This window comes from Hypoxylon trugodes (assembly GCF_022578975.1).
Source record: "Hypoxylon trugodes strain CBS 135444 unplaced genomic scaffold F4822scaffold_2, whole genome shotgun sequence".
Taxonomy (NCBI): domain Eukaryota; kingdom Fungi; phylum Ascomycota; class Sordariomycetes; order Xylariales; family Hypoxylaceae; genus Hypoxylon; species Hypoxylon trugodes.
The window spans coordinates 2,918,536-2,934,145 of record NW_026250017.1 but is presented as its reverse complement, the minus strand read 5'-3'; the positions used below and the strand labels follow the sequence as shown (position 1 = coordinate 2,934,145).

The 15,610-nt window shown below is 46.9% G+C and overlaps 7 protein-coding genes across 7 annotated transcripts; 3 read left to right on the top strand and 4 right to left on the bottom strand.

Annotated features, from left to right (window-relative positions):
• Positions 1 to 169: 169 nt before the first annotated feature.
• Positions 170 to 1,016, bottom strand: F4822DRAFT_391565 (killer toxin, Kp4/SMK-like protein, core). The gene has a single exon (XM_051457142.1). The coding sequence runs from the start codon at positions 844 to 846 to the stop codon at positions 463 to 465; it is 384 nt and encodes a 127-aa protein (XP_051318398.1). The 5' UTR covers positions 847 to 1,016; the 3' UTR covers positions 170 to 462.
• A 730-nt stretch (positions 1,017 to 1,746) lies between these two features.
• F4822DRAFT_391562 (uncharacterized protein) lies at positions 1,747 to 2,876 on the top strand (the record flags this gene model as incomplete). Its single annotated transcript, XM_051457141.1, has 1 exon — positions 1,747 to 2,876. A coding segment is annotated over exon 1 (532 nt), but the record flags the coding sequence as incomplete, so codon positions are not given.
• On the bottom strand, positions 2,877 to 4,975 carry F4822DRAFT_391560 (putative multidrug resistance protein fnx1). Its single transcript, XM_051457140.1, has 2 exons — positions 4,626 to 4,975; positions 2,877 to 4,556 (listed from the first exon to the last, which is right to left on the bottom strand). The coding sequence occupies exons 1-2, from the start codon at positions 4,689 to 4,691 to the stop codon at positions 2,949 to 2,951; spliced, it is 1,674 nt and encodes a 557-aa protein (XP_051318396.1). The 5' UTR covers positions 4,692 to 4,975; the 3' UTR covers positions 2,877 to 2,948.
• An 851-nt stretch (positions 4,976 to 5,826) lies between these two features.
• Positions 5,827 to 7,762, top strand: F4822DRAFT_134231 (uncharacterized protein). The gene is made up of 2 exons (XM_051452761.1): positions 5,827 to 6,249; positions 6,405 to 7,762. Exons 1-2 carry the CDS (start codon positions 6,081 to 6,083, stop codon positions 7,655 to 7,657), a joined length of 1,422 nt encoding a protein of 473 aa, XP_051318395.1. The 5' UTR covers positions 5,827 to 6,080; the 3' UTR covers positions 7,658 to 7,762.
• Positions 7,763 to 9,334: 1,572 nt separating this feature from the next.
• F4822DRAFT_391558 (uncharacterized protein) lies at positions 9,335 to 10,603 on the bottom strand. The gene is made up of 2 exons (XM_051457139.1): positions 10,237 to 10,603; positions 9,335 to 10,097 (listed from the first exon to the last, which is right to left on the bottom strand). Exon 2 carries the CDS (start codon positions 10,095 to 10,097, stop codon positions 9,591 to 9,593), a length of 507 nt encoding a protein of 168 aa, XP_051318394.1. The 5' UTR covers positions 10,237 to 10,603; the 3' UTR covers positions 9,335 to 9,590.
• Positions 10,604 to 10,709: 106 nt separating this feature from the next.
• On the top strand, positions 10,710 to 12,787 carry F4822DRAFT_391554 (uncharacterized protein). The gene is made up of 4 exons (XM_051457138.1): positions 10,710 to 11,500; positions 11,608 to 11,987; positions 12,048 to 12,112; positions 12,171 to 12,787. The coding sequence occupies exons 1-4, from the start codon at positions 11,201 to 11,203 to the stop codon at positions 12,611 to 12,613; spliced, it is 1,188 nt and encodes a 395-aa protein (XP_051318393.1). The 5' UTR covers positions 10,710 to 11,200; the 3' UTR covers positions 12,614 to 12,787.
• Positions 12,788 to 13,063: 276 nt separating this feature from the next.
• On the bottom strand, positions 13,064 to 15,282 carry F4822DRAFT_134185 (alpha/beta-hydrolase). The gene is made up of 2 exons (XM_051452758.1): positions 14,620 to 15,282; positions 13,064 to 14,553 (listed from the first exon to the last, which is right to left on the bottom strand). Exons 1-2 carry the CDS (start codon positions 14,883 to 14,885, stop codon positions 13,515 to 13,517), a joined length of 1,305 nt encoding a protein of 434 aa, XP_051318392.1. The 5' UTR covers positions 14,886 to 15,282; the 3' UTR covers positions 13,064 to 13,514.
• Positions 15,283 to 15,610: the final 328 nt, after the last annotated feature.

The window sequence follows — 15,610 nt, the reverse complement described above, 5'->3', positions numbered from 1 at the left end:
CTTTTGGAGGGTGACAGGGCTTCAATTACCTCTATTCTCACCGTAGAAGGAGAGGTAACCATAGAAATCGCTAGCAATAATGGACTTGGGACACTACGTAAACCTACGTCGGCCTGTTATTCGTTATATTAACTAGGTAACTAGGGTGCTACAAGGTATGCATGAAATGTTTTATAAAGAAAAGGTAGTTTATTTAAAGCTACCTAGGTAGGTACCTAATTAGGTAGTCATCAAAAGGAATGTATTGAAACCGTATAATGTATTCCACTAGAAGCCACCGCAATTCCCCTTCTATATTTGTCAAGGAAAGTCCTAATAACAAATGGCTTCCACGATATTCTTGCCTAGGTAGTAAGCCGCTCCAGCCCCTAACCTACCCTAACCATGGTAAACCGATTATAGCCCCTACAACCAAGCCAACATGGTACTCGTCGGCGCCCCTTAGGACATAAGTACTATTTTCTATGGGTCTGAAACGTAGTTGACAGTCAACTCTCCCGTGTTGACGTTGTTTCCTGGCTCGGTAGGGTCGCTACCGCATTTGCCGCAGCCGTGTGCGAGCAGATCTCCCACGAAGCCCTTGATTTGAGCACCAGTCTTTGTCCCCTGAACGTTCTGCAGGAAGGCGCAGCAGTGTCCGGAACAGGCAATATGAGCACCATTAGGAAAAGTCTGAGTGTCAGATAGGCCTTGGATACTGGTGTTGATTTCAGAGAGAGTGTGGGCTGGACAGGTACTACATAGAGCACTGCCTTGACAGTTGATCCCTTTGGAAGTCACTTGAGGGACAGTGGAAGCAATAGCGAAGATAGCCATGATGGCTTTCGAAGAGAGGGGGCAATACATGGTACCGGTTCCTATTACAGTGTTAGCAAAGTACTTAGGTAGGCATCATTAAAAGGGCGCTGGGACCAGTACGTAATGATTCAGAGGCTTTTGAAGCGATCTTAAGTCTTGGACCTGGGCCTTTGCGCAGCTTAATTTCTTTGTAGAGAACTCGAGATGGATGGAAACTCACAACCATGGAAAGAATGTGTCCGGGTATTTATATGCTTCTACTTGCAAAATACCCAACTCTTCTGACTGTAGGCACTCGTCTAGGACTACGGCCTGTTTCGTAATATGTGATAGATCTTCTGTATTTTTAGAAAATAGTCTCACAACCCGGGTATACCGCTGTACAGTGATCTCGCATACCGCATATCGCCGTCGTACGACAATCCATGGAGGAGGTTCGTACTACGGGGTTAGACGAAAAGGGGGAAGATGGGAAAGCTATAACCATTTCGGGCATCCTTCAATAGGTGTTCTCCAGCGCGTACCTAAGGGAAATTCATGCTCCTCTTATCGTGTCGCCAACTTCTATTAATACGACACGTCAAGAGTTTATTGGTAAGGAAATTATGAGTTTTTGTGAAATCGTAAGCGGAACTTGTTATCCGGTTTAATGTAGGCGACTTTAAGACCTAGGACCTCAGCGATTCCATCAAGTCAATTCAAGTCATTCATGGACCAGTCAAGTTATTCTCCATTTTTATTCCATATGTCCATGATTTTATGCGGTATAATTAGTCCAATTTTGAGAATAACTTGATGGTCTGTGAATAACTTGACTTAATGGAATCGCTGACCTAGGTGTACGAGAGCTCACCGTCGATAATAGATTCGATTGATTCGTCATAGGTGTTACACAAGGTTGGCTACTGACTTGAATCCTCAATATATCCGGCAAGATTTGAAGCTTGGATTGGACAGGACAGGAGTGATTATCAATAAATTGATTACCACCTACGTAAGGGCTTAGTAGAAGGACAATCCTGTGCCGTGCCACCCATCTTTCCCCACCCTCCACATTCACAGTTCGTACTCCAAAATACATACTGTCATCAAGTCAACAAACTCACAACAATTATCTATTCCATTAATCGCGGCATAACTCATTTCCCTCAATAGACCAACAACAATAAACCACGTAGGTGGTATCATTACCTACCTAGGTACCCTTTAATAAGAAATACCAACTTTTCGCTGACTATACCTAGGTAGACGGAAAAGATAACTCGTCCTTATTTACTTTCATACTCCTAATAGTTGCTATCATCTTGAAGCCATCTAAAGTTACTCCGAAGCTCTTGTGAACATGGCCGCCTCCCCTACAACCGTTCTATTCCGCATCGCACCTCTGCTGTCTTCCACAGCAGCTGTCTCCATGACGCTGTGCGAGGATGTATTTTTTCGACCTCTCGGGACGCCACACTCGACAGTGCGACCGCAGGCGAACCGAATTCTTGCTACCAACTTCAAGTCTTGCGCGCCGTATGCCATGTCCATGACAGCAACGTATTACTTCTCGGCTATTGGTGTTGCAATTGCAAATGTGACTCTCCGAGGCGGTGTACTGGCACTTTCCGGATCATCGGCCGCGGTACCACAGCGTCTTGCTGCTGGCTTCTATATTGCCGGTGCTATCTTCAACGCCTTGCACTTTGCTTTCGCTCCAAGTGACATATCCCTCATGGACATCATCATGGACCAATCTAAGGCCGACTCGGATAAGGGCAAAGACAACTGTACTGCTATGGCTGATTGGGTTAAATTGAACGTGTGGCGCGGATTCTTGGCGGATTTTCCAGGTTTTGTGTGCAACCTCATTGGGTTCACCCTGTCACTGACTTAATTGAAAAGAGGCATTTATGAAGTTGGTACTTAAGGATTTTTCAAAATCAGATCATGGGAGGCTATTTTCGTTAACTGGATCAGTGGTGAGGGGGTTTTCAGGTCGACTCGTTTTTCTACGCCTCTGCAATAATTATAATATTTACGACGCGGCTAGTACCCCGAATTCGGGTTGAATTTTACCAATTATTATATGATATATGTCCGTTACCCAAGTGCAAAGCTTCAGCATTGCTATAAATAGATCACATACTAGGTACCTAGCGGACCCATTAGGAGGTTCTCTCGATCAAAGCCTCACCGCCGCTGCCAGGGGATTCAGTCCCTGTTCCAGCCCCCTTCTCTGCATCCTTACTGTCACTTTCCTCCAAACCGAACTTAGTCTCTAAATTCGTACGTAGGGGGATTTCCTTCACCACAAGTGACATAAGGAAACCTAACAAGGCGAAAGCGATGCCCACTTGCCAACAGCGTGCAAGACTATCGGTGTATATGCCTTTTACGGCGTCCTTAAGAGCGGGGTCATAGTTGAGGGAGGAGATAAACTCCCCAGATGCCAAACTGTATGCACCTCCGTTGGATAGTAAGTCCCGCATGTGAGGATCATCAAGCCGACCCACGAGCGAGTTGACCATGGAATTGAAGATAGCAGCCGGAATAGCTACGCCCCAAACACCACCGAAGCTTCTCACGAATGCCCAGGTTCCCACCGAAACAGCCGCATCCGACTCGGGTAGTGGGGCTTGGACAGCGGGTAATGTTGTTGTTGTGAGCACTCCAATCCCAATGGCACCAATACACTGAGTACCGGCCCAATATGCTTTGCTTGAATTTTCGTCCAGCCGCGAGAATAGCCCAAATCCAATTGCCAGAAAAGCGAAACCGATGAAATGCCAAGGACGGTAGCGGCCGAATTTACCCAATCCAATTCCAGCAATAATGGTGAATGTCATGCAGATAATAACCGTGGGCAGGAGATAGACTCCAGAAGTGATGGGTGATGCTTCGAGAGCTGACTGGAAGTACAGGGGGAGGAAGTAGATCTGCCAGTACATGAGGATCGAGTGAAGGAACGTCAAACCAAAGCAAGCGAGCGAGGTTCTGTTAGAGAATAATCTCAAAGGCATCGTAGGCTCCGGGACGAGATTTAAACCCTCCACTACGAGAAACGCGACGATTCCTGCGAAACCGAGAATTAGAGGCACCAACGTCTGCCAGGCCGACCAAGGATATTCGACACCACCCCAAGTTAATGCAAGTAATATCGCGACGACGGCAGCAATTAGAAGCAAGTTTCCGCTGAAGTCGACCCGCTTTAATGAATTCTTAGTCGTATCTTTCTCGTAACGAACCCTCAGCGAGAATAGCAACATAACAAATGCGATAGCAGCAACGGGAAGATTGATGTAGAAAACCCATCTCCAAGTGACACGTTCGGAAAGAGAGCCGCCGATGATAGGTCCCAGAGCTACGGCAATGGCGTACGCCATAAATATCACACTCATATACTTAGGTCGCTCGCTGAGTGGCAATAAATCACTAATGACGATATCAATCATGATATTAATCCCACCACCACCGATACCTTGAATCGCACGTCCGGCTACGAGAGCGCCAAGATTCGGAGCAGGGCCAGATATCGCAGATCCCACAGCAAAAGACAGAACAGCGAGAAGGGTGAGACTGCGACGGCCAAATATGTTGGCAGTCTGACCATACAGTGGTTGAAAAGCGGTCATGGTTAGAAAATAGGCGTTAGCGATCCAGATGTAGGCGAACGTTGAGCCTAAATCCTTCACCATAGAAGGCATCGCGGTCGAGATAGCCGATGCATCTAGGGCTGACAGTATCGACGAGACGGTTAAGGAAATGAAAATGGCCTAGTGTAGATTCGGGTCAGCTACCGTGATTCATAGGGCTGGGAGGATTGAGATCAAGATCCTACGAACCCAAAAACGCCATCCTTGACCCGGCTTGGGGGCGACAGCCTGCGGGGGATCAGTGGTGGATGACATAGTGAGAAGAAAACCCAGCGTCTAAGCTACCAAGTTGAAGTCAAGACAGCGAAGAGAAAACGACGACACAAGTTTGGATAGATTAGATTTTAGGTGGTCTCAAAACCATGCGACAAAGTAAATAGCCGCCTGGCCTCGACAGAGTTTGTGTCTATGAGTCCGAGCCGCAATTAATTAATTGTTGGAGAGTTAAGGGAAGTGATAGGGGTGGTATTGGCCCAGCGATTACTCCATCCATGTACACCACCCGTCTACATGTAAATACATGAAATGAGTGGTAACACAACATATCATTTCAAATATATAAATACGTACCGTATGAGGACCGGTACATGCATTCCTAAGGTACCTGAATTACCTAGGTGTTGGCTGTATATGTTCGTTATCGTATCCCTCTACCACCGATCAGAATACCCTGATGATTCCTGTGACAAGGGTATATTCGAACAAGGATTTCGGCTACTTTTCACCGTACAAATCACACAATTCCTGGCTATACCTATTGAATTATATCATCTACCGTATCCCCCTCAACTTGTAACCCTGAAGTATTTATGCCCTTATTTGGCGGTTAGGGGCGTGTTTTCCTAGTCTGGATCACCTCTTCGATTCTTGCCATTTATAGAGGCACATATCAGTAACTAACACCCAAGGTATCCATCTCTATTTTATCCCCCACCTATCTCCCTTGGGGTAGCCCGTGTGGGTACCGATGTAGGTATCCGTACAGCGGATCCTTGTGCGCATTTATGGACCCTGGATAGACCCACAGGTACCTCGCAAGACTACTCCACACTTGGAAACCGGCAGTGGAAACACTTCATACTTAGCAGATACAACCCTCTAGGGTAAGGGAGCGTTAGCTTCATATTCACGTTGAGAATTTAATAACTATCAGGCAAAAAGCTCGCTATAGAGTAGTATATGAATACTAAAAGAGTATCAAGCTAAACCTGATCATGGGCCAGCTTTGGAACTATCGAAAATATCCTCGAGGATTGTCCAGTGATTTACTTATTCTTCTTTGAACAACTGTACCTAAGGTAGGTAGGTACCTAGTTAGGTAGGCTGGTAGGTACCCTAGTCGTTTTCTACGTGAACAAACAGCAAATGTAGATCTCCAACTCCAGGATCATTTCTATCCCAAGCGCCCAGGTGAGTCGATCACCCCAGCAAAACGAGCGGTCATATCTGATTTTTTTCATGGTATAATTATGTCATGTGCAACAGCTAAGCATTTTCACAGCCGTGTCCAAGATGTTGCATAGAACAGAGTATGCTTGACAACGTCGGGGATAGAAAATACTAGCTGTGCTCCGACGCTCTTGATTGCCCATCTATCTCTGTAAGACCTGCCCTCGCTAGACCCCAATAAGCTTGCCTAGCGCCATGCCTACAGACTATTCTGATATTCTACTGCCTCTTCGCCAAACCTGTGATCGATGTCGCGAGTTAAAAGTTCGATGTAAGAGAAGCTCGCCATCTAATATCCTTGAAGACGATTCTTTAACGTGCTGTATACGATGCACCCGAGCCGGTGCCAACTGCACGTATAGTCGTAAGAGTCCCGCAATCCCTATCAAGACATCCAGTTAGCATCCAGATAGCTGTCGCAACCCTACTACTCTGAGACCTCCCTAGGTGGAGATATCAAATGTCTTTTAATCAAATATGATTTGAGGAATTCCTATACTAAGATTCAACAACATATAGCACAGCAACGCAGCGGCCGGCCACCTCTTCCGAGAAACGGAAGACCCTTCTCATCCCCATCGGCACGAAGAAAACACCGACAGAGTATTCAAACCAACGTGACCCCGCCGTTAACAGCTTCATCCGACGCTCATAGCGAAGTCTTCCCCCAGTCTAATGAGCCCCTCGGCCTTGAGCAAAGTTTGATCTCACTTCAACCGTTGATCACACCAGAACATAGCGAGGCACCAGCGGTTGGGGTGAACAATGGAATTGAGCTAGATGATGCATTTTCCAGTGCATTCGATACTGGTGATCAAGATGCATTTTTCGACCTGACTCTTGGAGGCGATGACAGCTCGAACTTCAACTACGATGGTGGCAAAAGGTTTAGTACATCGGCTCCAGATCTACTGGTACAACCCCCGGACGAATCCGTGTCAGATCCGACAGAAACCAGCATAAGAGAACTAGCAGATCTCGACCTTCGCATATATCGTGCGGGTCGGGATTTATGCAATCGCTCTACTTCATCATCTGCCCGGTCTCCACCGCCGGAAGAGTTAATCGACTTCACTCGCACCCTACTCAGAATACTTAATAGAGTCGTCGCAAGCACTAAAGATCAAGGGCAACTGCCCTTAGATTTCTCACCATCCGACCTTGGGGACCAATCTCGACGCTCTTCGACCTCATCCTCATTCTACCTTGATGGCCCGTCGACTGTACGTGACACCACGGATACTAGCACTGCATTAACGGTGTTGGCGTGCTACCAACGCCTTCTAGATTTATTCCAAGGCGTGTGTCACGTCATCCACCCCCACTTAGGACCCAGGCCGCCAGAGCCAGGTATAAATATAGACGAAAAAGATGGACGAAGGGGCTCAGCACAAGCACCGAACGCCCAAGTTGTTATGCTAGTGGAGCTCATGACTCATCTGCTGGACAGACTTGATCGTGGCCAGTACCAACTAGCAACAGCTTTAAGGAGGAACTCAGAGTCTATTACCCAGTCTTCATCATTCGTGTCTCCGAACTCCAGCTTCCCTGAAACCCCGGCTTTTACATATGGGGCGCGTATGGGGCCCCATGACGAGTCAACAAATCATCATAATATTGACAGAATGGAGGATGGAACCGGTCGGAATAGGCCGCGCGCCTGTACCCAGGTGGCCAAGTGTGTGGTTGACGTGATGGTGCAGAAGCAACTCGGGCTTCAGGAGCAAATTCAAGGAATAAGGCGTTTAATGTGGAATTTAGATGGTATTTAGGCAACTTCTTGCATTTAATCACTATTCCATGGATGTTATTCTGGGTTTAGGCGTAATCCGTCAGCTCGTAAGCCCTAGTTTGGCTCGGGTCCTTTCCGAGATCTATATAGTCTAAGCTGATTCTCACGTTTGTTACTCAGCGCCCTTAATTATACAAATACTTTCTTCGTTTAAAGTTGGTGTGTTGCTGTGTAGTGACGATAGTTTCTTCAGCAGAGCTCGTTAACCGTACCTGCGCATGGAGCCGCAGAGCTGGTTCTCCCGGGTTTTCTAGTTACGATATCACCTAGCCAGTTCCACTCGACCTGTTTTTCGAGACCGCCACATGGTTTTCCCGAAGGCGAAGCAAGGTCCCGCTGAACAGGGATGACGACTATAACAGAGGGTATACTAATAAACACCAAACTTGCGCCAACCGGCACCCTCGGTCCTGTAAGAAGATAAGCTTCAACATCAATGGAAGGGTTCCAAGGCTAAGAAACAGGGGCGAGACGAGAGAGGTACGTAAAAGGAGCCGAGCCTTAATTCTGTGGGGGTGGGGTTGCAATCGGATGCGGATAACCTAAGATAAGTAGGTTAGTTCTCGAAAACGCTTCCCGAAAAATCATCTCGATCAGTAATAGTCTACACTAACAATGCAGGGCATATTCCCACTAACTCACTAGCCTTCTAAACTAGCACCTATTTCGTACGATAGATTTACAGGATAGGAATACTAGACTTGCTAGGTTTAGTATGACGCAACTCGATTAGGCTTTGGCCCCCACGCTTCTAACTTTCCTTGGTCTTATGATAGGTATCCAGGTACTGCCTATTCATTTCCCATGTACAAATCTTCCTCGCGCATTGATTCTATTTCAGGATATGATGAGACCTATATATAATTGGTACGATTTAACCTTTCATTGACAATTGGAACATTCTCAACATTACGCAGAAAATAGTGAGTGGTTGTATGAATGGTTGTGTTACCCATCTTTTCATTCTCTACAGGTAGATACGTCGCTACGTAGCTTGTATTTATATTACCTTTATAGTTTAGGTGCATACAATTCCACGTTGCTTCGAGATGATTGGACCAGCCCTTTCTTGAGCTAGCCAATCATACACAATTCCTCTCTGCCGAATTCCAGCTTTTTGGGTAGCATTTTTTAACTTCGCGGCCCCTCACATAAGCTTATCCACCACTGCCGGGTCTAACGCGGCAGCATGCATAATGTACGTCTTGTCATTGGTGATTGGCAGCAAACCCATCACATGTGTCGGTGCATTCGTCCAGCTCGGTGAAATCCTAACTCGCTCGTGCAGCCGCCGTACTCTGCTTCCACTACGACTCTACTAACGCGAGACTGGCTTTCTTGGCCGGAGTAGAGTTTCAAAGGTGGCGATCGTATCTCGTATGGGGGCCAGATCTTGGAGGCTCGCAAAGAGGAACAGGTCGTAATCGTCCCTAATGAAACAACATTTCCGATTGATCAATTTGACAGCGCTTCAACTCGAACTCCGGGACGACATAGATCCTTCTAGAGATAACGCGTGGTGTGGGAAGGTAAGGCTACGTTGATCACATGAGATAGTTTCATTAATACCTACCCCCTAGGCACCTTAACGGTGATTTCATCGCGATCGATGATTGAATTTGATTATTATTCACGTTGCAACGTTGACGCCTCAAAATAAAATGCAATCCGAGTCATCTCGGTGTCCAAGCCACGGATAATATATTAAAATAATATTATTCATCATAACAAGTAAGAATTTGTAATTAAAAAGCATTGCCGAGCCAGATATGACCACCAAGTATCTCAAAGTATAGACGTTCAATCCTAGATAATTCCAAGTAATTGAAAAATGGACATATTGTCGTTCCACACCTTGGGGCGCTTTGCGACGCAATCGTTCGGAGATCACGTCGCGGCTCATCATAGCTATCTCATAATTCTGTAGTAAAAGTCGTAACCGCAGCCACCACAAAGCAGACCCACGCGGCAATGTCAGAAGTTAAACTCCGAATGACATGGATGCGCAGCCATGCATGAAGACTCTGTATACTGTTCTCCTTGCCACTATCATTTATGATATTCTGAATGTGAGGCAAGATGAAAGGCGCAAAAACAAGATGGCTTGTCGCGAATCCTGCACCGGCTAGGTACCAAGATCGGGAGCCATACCGCTGTAATTCCTCGCCCGAATGTTGTAGGATAGCCCCTGACGATACAATACTTGCGAGAAGCAGGCCAGCAACGCGAATTACGCCGTATTTGGCAAACTCGGTGAAGTAGGGTGGTAAAATTTGGCTTGCATGCGCGCGCTGCTCTGGCTTGGTGAAGATCTTTAGAAAAAACCATTGATCATGAGCAAACCAAAGAGAGCAGGTCGATGAAAAGGCTGGCACAAGTCGGAGGAGCGTAACGAGACTTGGTGATAATTGCGATGTCATCTTGGCAACTGATTAGTTTCCCGTATAATTTTATATATATTTAATTAGTTGCAGCATGTTAATCGTCTCAGTTCACGAGTTGCGCTCGCGACAGAAATACTCACCAACGGCAAGGTGTATTCCTTAATGAAAAACCTACCTTTCCAGGTATGCACCGATATCAGCTCACAAAATCCAAAGTAACAATAGACACGAACAGTTCCCAGTGTAACCCGCCCAAAACAACATAAAACTCGCTTTACACCGACCAAACCTCGGCTCGGACCAATTAGCTGCCAAATATAGATTAGCTTCTACCGACTTCTGTTCGTGATCTATTCCACGTTGTTGAAAACCTCCGATATAGAATTGTGAAACTTATAAACGTTACGGTCTCATCGGATGCGTTGCAAGCTGGAGTATATTCGGAATGCTTTAAATGCAACCGTGACACGGGAAAACAAGTAGTGAAAAAAGAGTAGTATTAAACGACGGATGTTGGTGGGGAGTGTAGACTTTTTCGAAACTAAAGAGGCGTTGTGGCTACAGTAGGTACCTGGCAGGATGCTACATTCTGGTCGTTATATAGCGTAGGCGCACTATAACTTCGGGTCTAGGCAGCTTATGGTTGATCTTACCCCCCTATATCAGTGATTACTGTGCATAATTCTTAAGGGATGATCGCATCCTAAACTTGTATTTACTGCAACCCACGAGAATGGCAGGAATAGAGAGCCATAGGATGGCCACTGCCACCCCACCATCAGACAACACCCACCCTGGCATAGCCATTCTTACGTGACCCCCGAAGCAGTCGACCTGCCGCATATGTCGCCGCTGTCATAATGGGGAGGTATGACACACGGGGATCTCATTTCTTTCGATGCTTTCCCCCGGAGGAGTCTTGGTTAGTCATTCCCGCGTGGCTTCTCGCTTCTATGATCCTTCTGTCGTACTTGAGAAAATAAAGTGACGATCGAGTTTACAACATCCAAAGCGACTCGAACCTGGCGCTGGCGCTGTCCAGAACTTGTTTGATGCGGTGATAATTGTTCTTTTCTCATCTAGGGCGTCTCTCGTCGACTCTTCTGTGATATCAATCTTGCGCCCCAGGAGTCGTCGCTATGGCGAAAGTACCGACCCCAGAAGAGCTCGCCTACATGCAGGCACACGAGAGCGACACATTCGTCCCAAACATTATCGCAGCCGCTTCAATTTGCGGCGTAATCTCCACCATTTGTGTATCCCTACGATTGATATCGCGACGACTAGCCCATAGGCGCTTCTACTTCCAGTTGAATGATTGGCTTATTGTTGTCGCTTGGGTGTTTTTTATGACCATCAACATATGTTGGGCCCTTTCAACAAAATGGGGAGTCGGGCGGCATATTATCTTCGCGACGAATATACGAATGATACAGATTGTTAGTCCAAAGCCTCAATTATGTTTCCTTGATATCCCTCGGGTTATTTTGCTAGCGACCTTATATCACATATTGCTTTCGAATCATCGTCAACTAACGAGCCGCAGATGAGCGTTATCGGCGAATTTCTATACGTTTTCACCATCGCCTGCATCAAATTCAGTGTTCTTAATCTCTATGCGACTATCTTCCCCCAACGAAATTTTCACTACTGCATTTGGGGCATGGCCGCTTTCATAGGCGCATGGGCTCTCTCCGGTGCTTTTACTGCGTTATTTCAATGCACGCCGTTCTCTCATGCTTACGACCCTGCGTCTTCGCTAGACGGTTTCTGCATTAATTTCGGTCTCCAGAACCTTGTCTCGGGCATCGTGAATGTCATTACCGATTTCATCATCGTTGGGATGGTTATCCCCTTGGTATGGAAACTGCAAATTTCCCGTCAGAAGAAATGGCTCGTTATTGTTACCTTTATCATAGGTAGCAGGTAAGTTTGGTCACCATTGGCGTCGTCAATGACCTCATGCTGATGCTATTTTCCCCTCAGTGCATGCATTGTCAGTTGTGTACGACTTGCTTTCTCACTGCAAGTCGGTACGGCAGATGGAGCGTGTAAGTAACAAATTATTTCCCCATTTAAAAGCCACTGCCCTAATAAGCCTGCCTATAGGGGATGCCGCACCAACCATTATAGTGTCAATGGTTGAGCTTACTGTGGGTATTCTTGCCGTGTCTATCCCGACCTACCGTCCCGTGTACAGGGCTATACTGGGCAAAGGGAAACATGGAAAGTCAAGCGACGGCTACAGTAACAATAACAGCAACGGAAATGATACGAGCATAAACATAAGGGGCTACAGCGCTGCCGTTCAGAATAACGTCAACGTCTCTGCAACTGGAGGCTCTTTCGGGACCGGTCGACCTGGAATCAACATCACTGATTACATAGAGTTGGTTCGACATACGAATAGGGATGGGGCTTGGGTGAAAGTAGTGGATGACGATGATGTGCAACCGATTGGCACTGCAGCTAGTCGAAGCACTACTATTCCGGCTGACGCTCATATGTCACATTCAGATACAGCATTGGTGCAGACGAAGTCTAATGTATAGGTCGGATATGGCTATATTCAGGATCATAGGGATCCTAAAAGGGGTGGCCGTGTCGGTACTAGGACATGTTGGGACATGTCATAAATGGGCCTGAGATGTGGTACACACTCATGATATATAATGTGCATATGAACGAATCTTATGGGAGGAAAGCGTTGAAATTAATTAATCAGATACCCTTCACTACCAATGCCATTGGGCTACCGTCCCGATTATCATCTAGCGCACGCACGTCCATCGACTCATCAATCGTATGCCTACGACGACGAGATTTTCAGCTTGATAGCCACTTTATTTCGGATAATGGTTCTAGGCTCGCCATAATGGGAGCATTCTTGATTGACGACGAGTGGGATGGTCATGGGTCTCACGTTGATCATATCGGTTGTGGATGAACTAAGCTGGCTGACATTATCGGCAGGAAAGACCAAATGATGCGATGTTATGTTGATTCCTCTATCCGTGAGGACCTCGTATACTCCCTGCCTCCTCTATGCTTGGATAGATAAGCACGCAACTTGAACCATTATTTCCTCTTATGGTTGAGGGGAACGAAAGTCGAAATTGTCTCAAAAGTTCAGGACACACCAACCAGCCAAATACGTATTTTTTTGGAGGGGTATGGAATACACCCCTCTTTGGTGGATCCCTTGGCTCGTCTTGCCCGACAGACCTTCTGATTTAGATAACTTCTGTTCTGTGGTAGGATCATATCCTAGAGCGCAAACCTAGCTCGGAGTTATTATACAAGTGATAAAAATTCGTGAATAAAAGTTACTGAGACGAGCGCTAATAGCACCGATATGATATCCAACTACCCAGAAAAGGGAACACAACATTCAAGACGTTCCAATACACACTAAGATATACAAGAAATGCTCAAACTTCAACTCCCTAGAAATTATTTGACCCCGTTAGCCCCATTGACTCCATTGGTTGCCTTGATCCCATTGATACTAGTGAGTTCCTCCCTTTTGATTTCAAAAACTCGGTCAAGAAAGGCGAAGAGCTTGGCTTGGAGGTGCGAAAGCGCTGCCACCTTGGCCTGGAACCCTCCGTTGCCCCAACCCACTGGCTCCCACAGCTCTTTTTCGCGCCCTTCAGCTAGCTGTGTCAGGCCATTGTAGATGCGCAACGTTTCCAGTGGGTAAACTGTGTCTCTTGCTCCGGTAACAAGGGTGGGGCAGGTGATCTTTGAGAGTAGCTTATCGCCGTTTGGCTCAAGTGTGAAGTCTCCGAACTTACGGAACGCCTTGGAAGGTGAAGGGTCTCCGAATGTCAGAGTCCCGTGTCCGAATTCTAGCCGCGACTGGAACTTGAGCTTCCCGACGACGTTTAGTATACGGTCGGCGAAGCTGTCGCTCAGGTACTTCCAGAAAAATGGCGTCCTAGAACGGACTATGTTGCCGAAGTCATAGAAGCTATCGCTGCACACACAGGCCTTAATCCTTGGATCAAGTGCACCCCGTAGCGCGAAATGGCCTCCCATGGATGAACCCGTCAAAGCAATTCTAGAGAGGTCTAAGTTCCATTCTGGGTGCGCTTCTGATTGTTCGAATAGACTGTCTAGTACAGCTGAGATAACAACTTCCCAGTCCGGTCGCATGGGGAGCTTGTCACGGCGAAGTGGCAGACCCTGGCCTGGGCCGTCAAACGAAAGCGCAGCATAACCACGTGTTCGAGCACCGGCTGGGACTAGATAGTATATTTCTTCTTGGATGGAATCGAAACCCCCCGTACAGAGAACTACAGGGAGCTTCCCTTCAATTTTCTGGGCATTATTCGGTAGATACAGGTATGCCGGCAGCTGGTACTTTTCATACGGGATTTCGAGGAATTCTACTGGGCTGTCGAAAAGTGCACATGCTTTCCTGAAATTATCGGTCGACTGGGAGATAATCTTAAGGAGACGGGAGTCCGTGGGGGTGGCGTGCAACATGCTTTTTCACCATGTCAGCAAGTAGGTATCGCAAAAAGAAATACTAGTACAGTGGGACTAATCATACAATTCGCTAGCCCTCCGATAATTACTGGCTCGTAGAAACGCCCATCTGGCCGCCTCCTTGTCGCCCTTTACAAGCGATTCTTTCGCTAAAGCTTCAGCGCCCTCAGCGGCTGCTGTCCAGGCCCGGTACCAGCTTTCTGGATCATTATGTTTGATCTTGGATTCAGCTTCTAGACACTCGGCTACGTCCGCACCGTGCATCGGCGTCATGCCGAGGACGCGGACATATTCAAAGTGGAAGAAGTCTGTAGCGGCTGTTCCCTTCATGTTGGATCATAGGCTTGTGATGAAAATAGCTTATTTGGTGGCCCGAGAATACGGGCTAGAAGCTCGATTTCTTGCATGGCGGGCTTATGGAGTATCTAATTACGTGACTATAGGTGGTGAGTAGCTGATCGGCGCGGATGCCTCTCGTTCGGTGGGTTATCAAGAGCAGACAAAGTTAGAGTCGGTGGATTGGAACGACGAATTCTTCATGCGTATCCCCAAGGAAAGACGATTATGACCTAATCTACCGATTTTGTTCTTGTCGTATGTAACTTCAACGTCGGCTTATTACCACCGACCAAGACCTCGGTGTGGTAGCTGAAATCGCTTCGTGTCGGTAACGGTAGATTAATATGGCAATCCGTAACCTATACTGGGCACACCCGGAGGATTCTTTGGGGCGCCAAGTTAGGTGTAAAAGCAGTTACGTACAGCGCATTTCCTTGTTCAGAACGCTCCGCCCCCTCATTTCTAGGTACCTAAGGTGCCTACATGGGTACCTAGGTAGGTATGTACTGGCAGGTTGCTCTTAGTGTAGGATAATCCATCAGCCAATATCTTCACCTTATCTTCGTGCCACGTTGATGTTGAATTCCTGGGCTTATTCATAGACCTCGTAATACTAACCAACGTATGCTCTCGATGGTAGCAGAATCTTCCCGCCTTGCAGCAATATGGTTTTGCATTTGGGGACATCCGGGCGTATGGAAAAAGAGGTGACATCG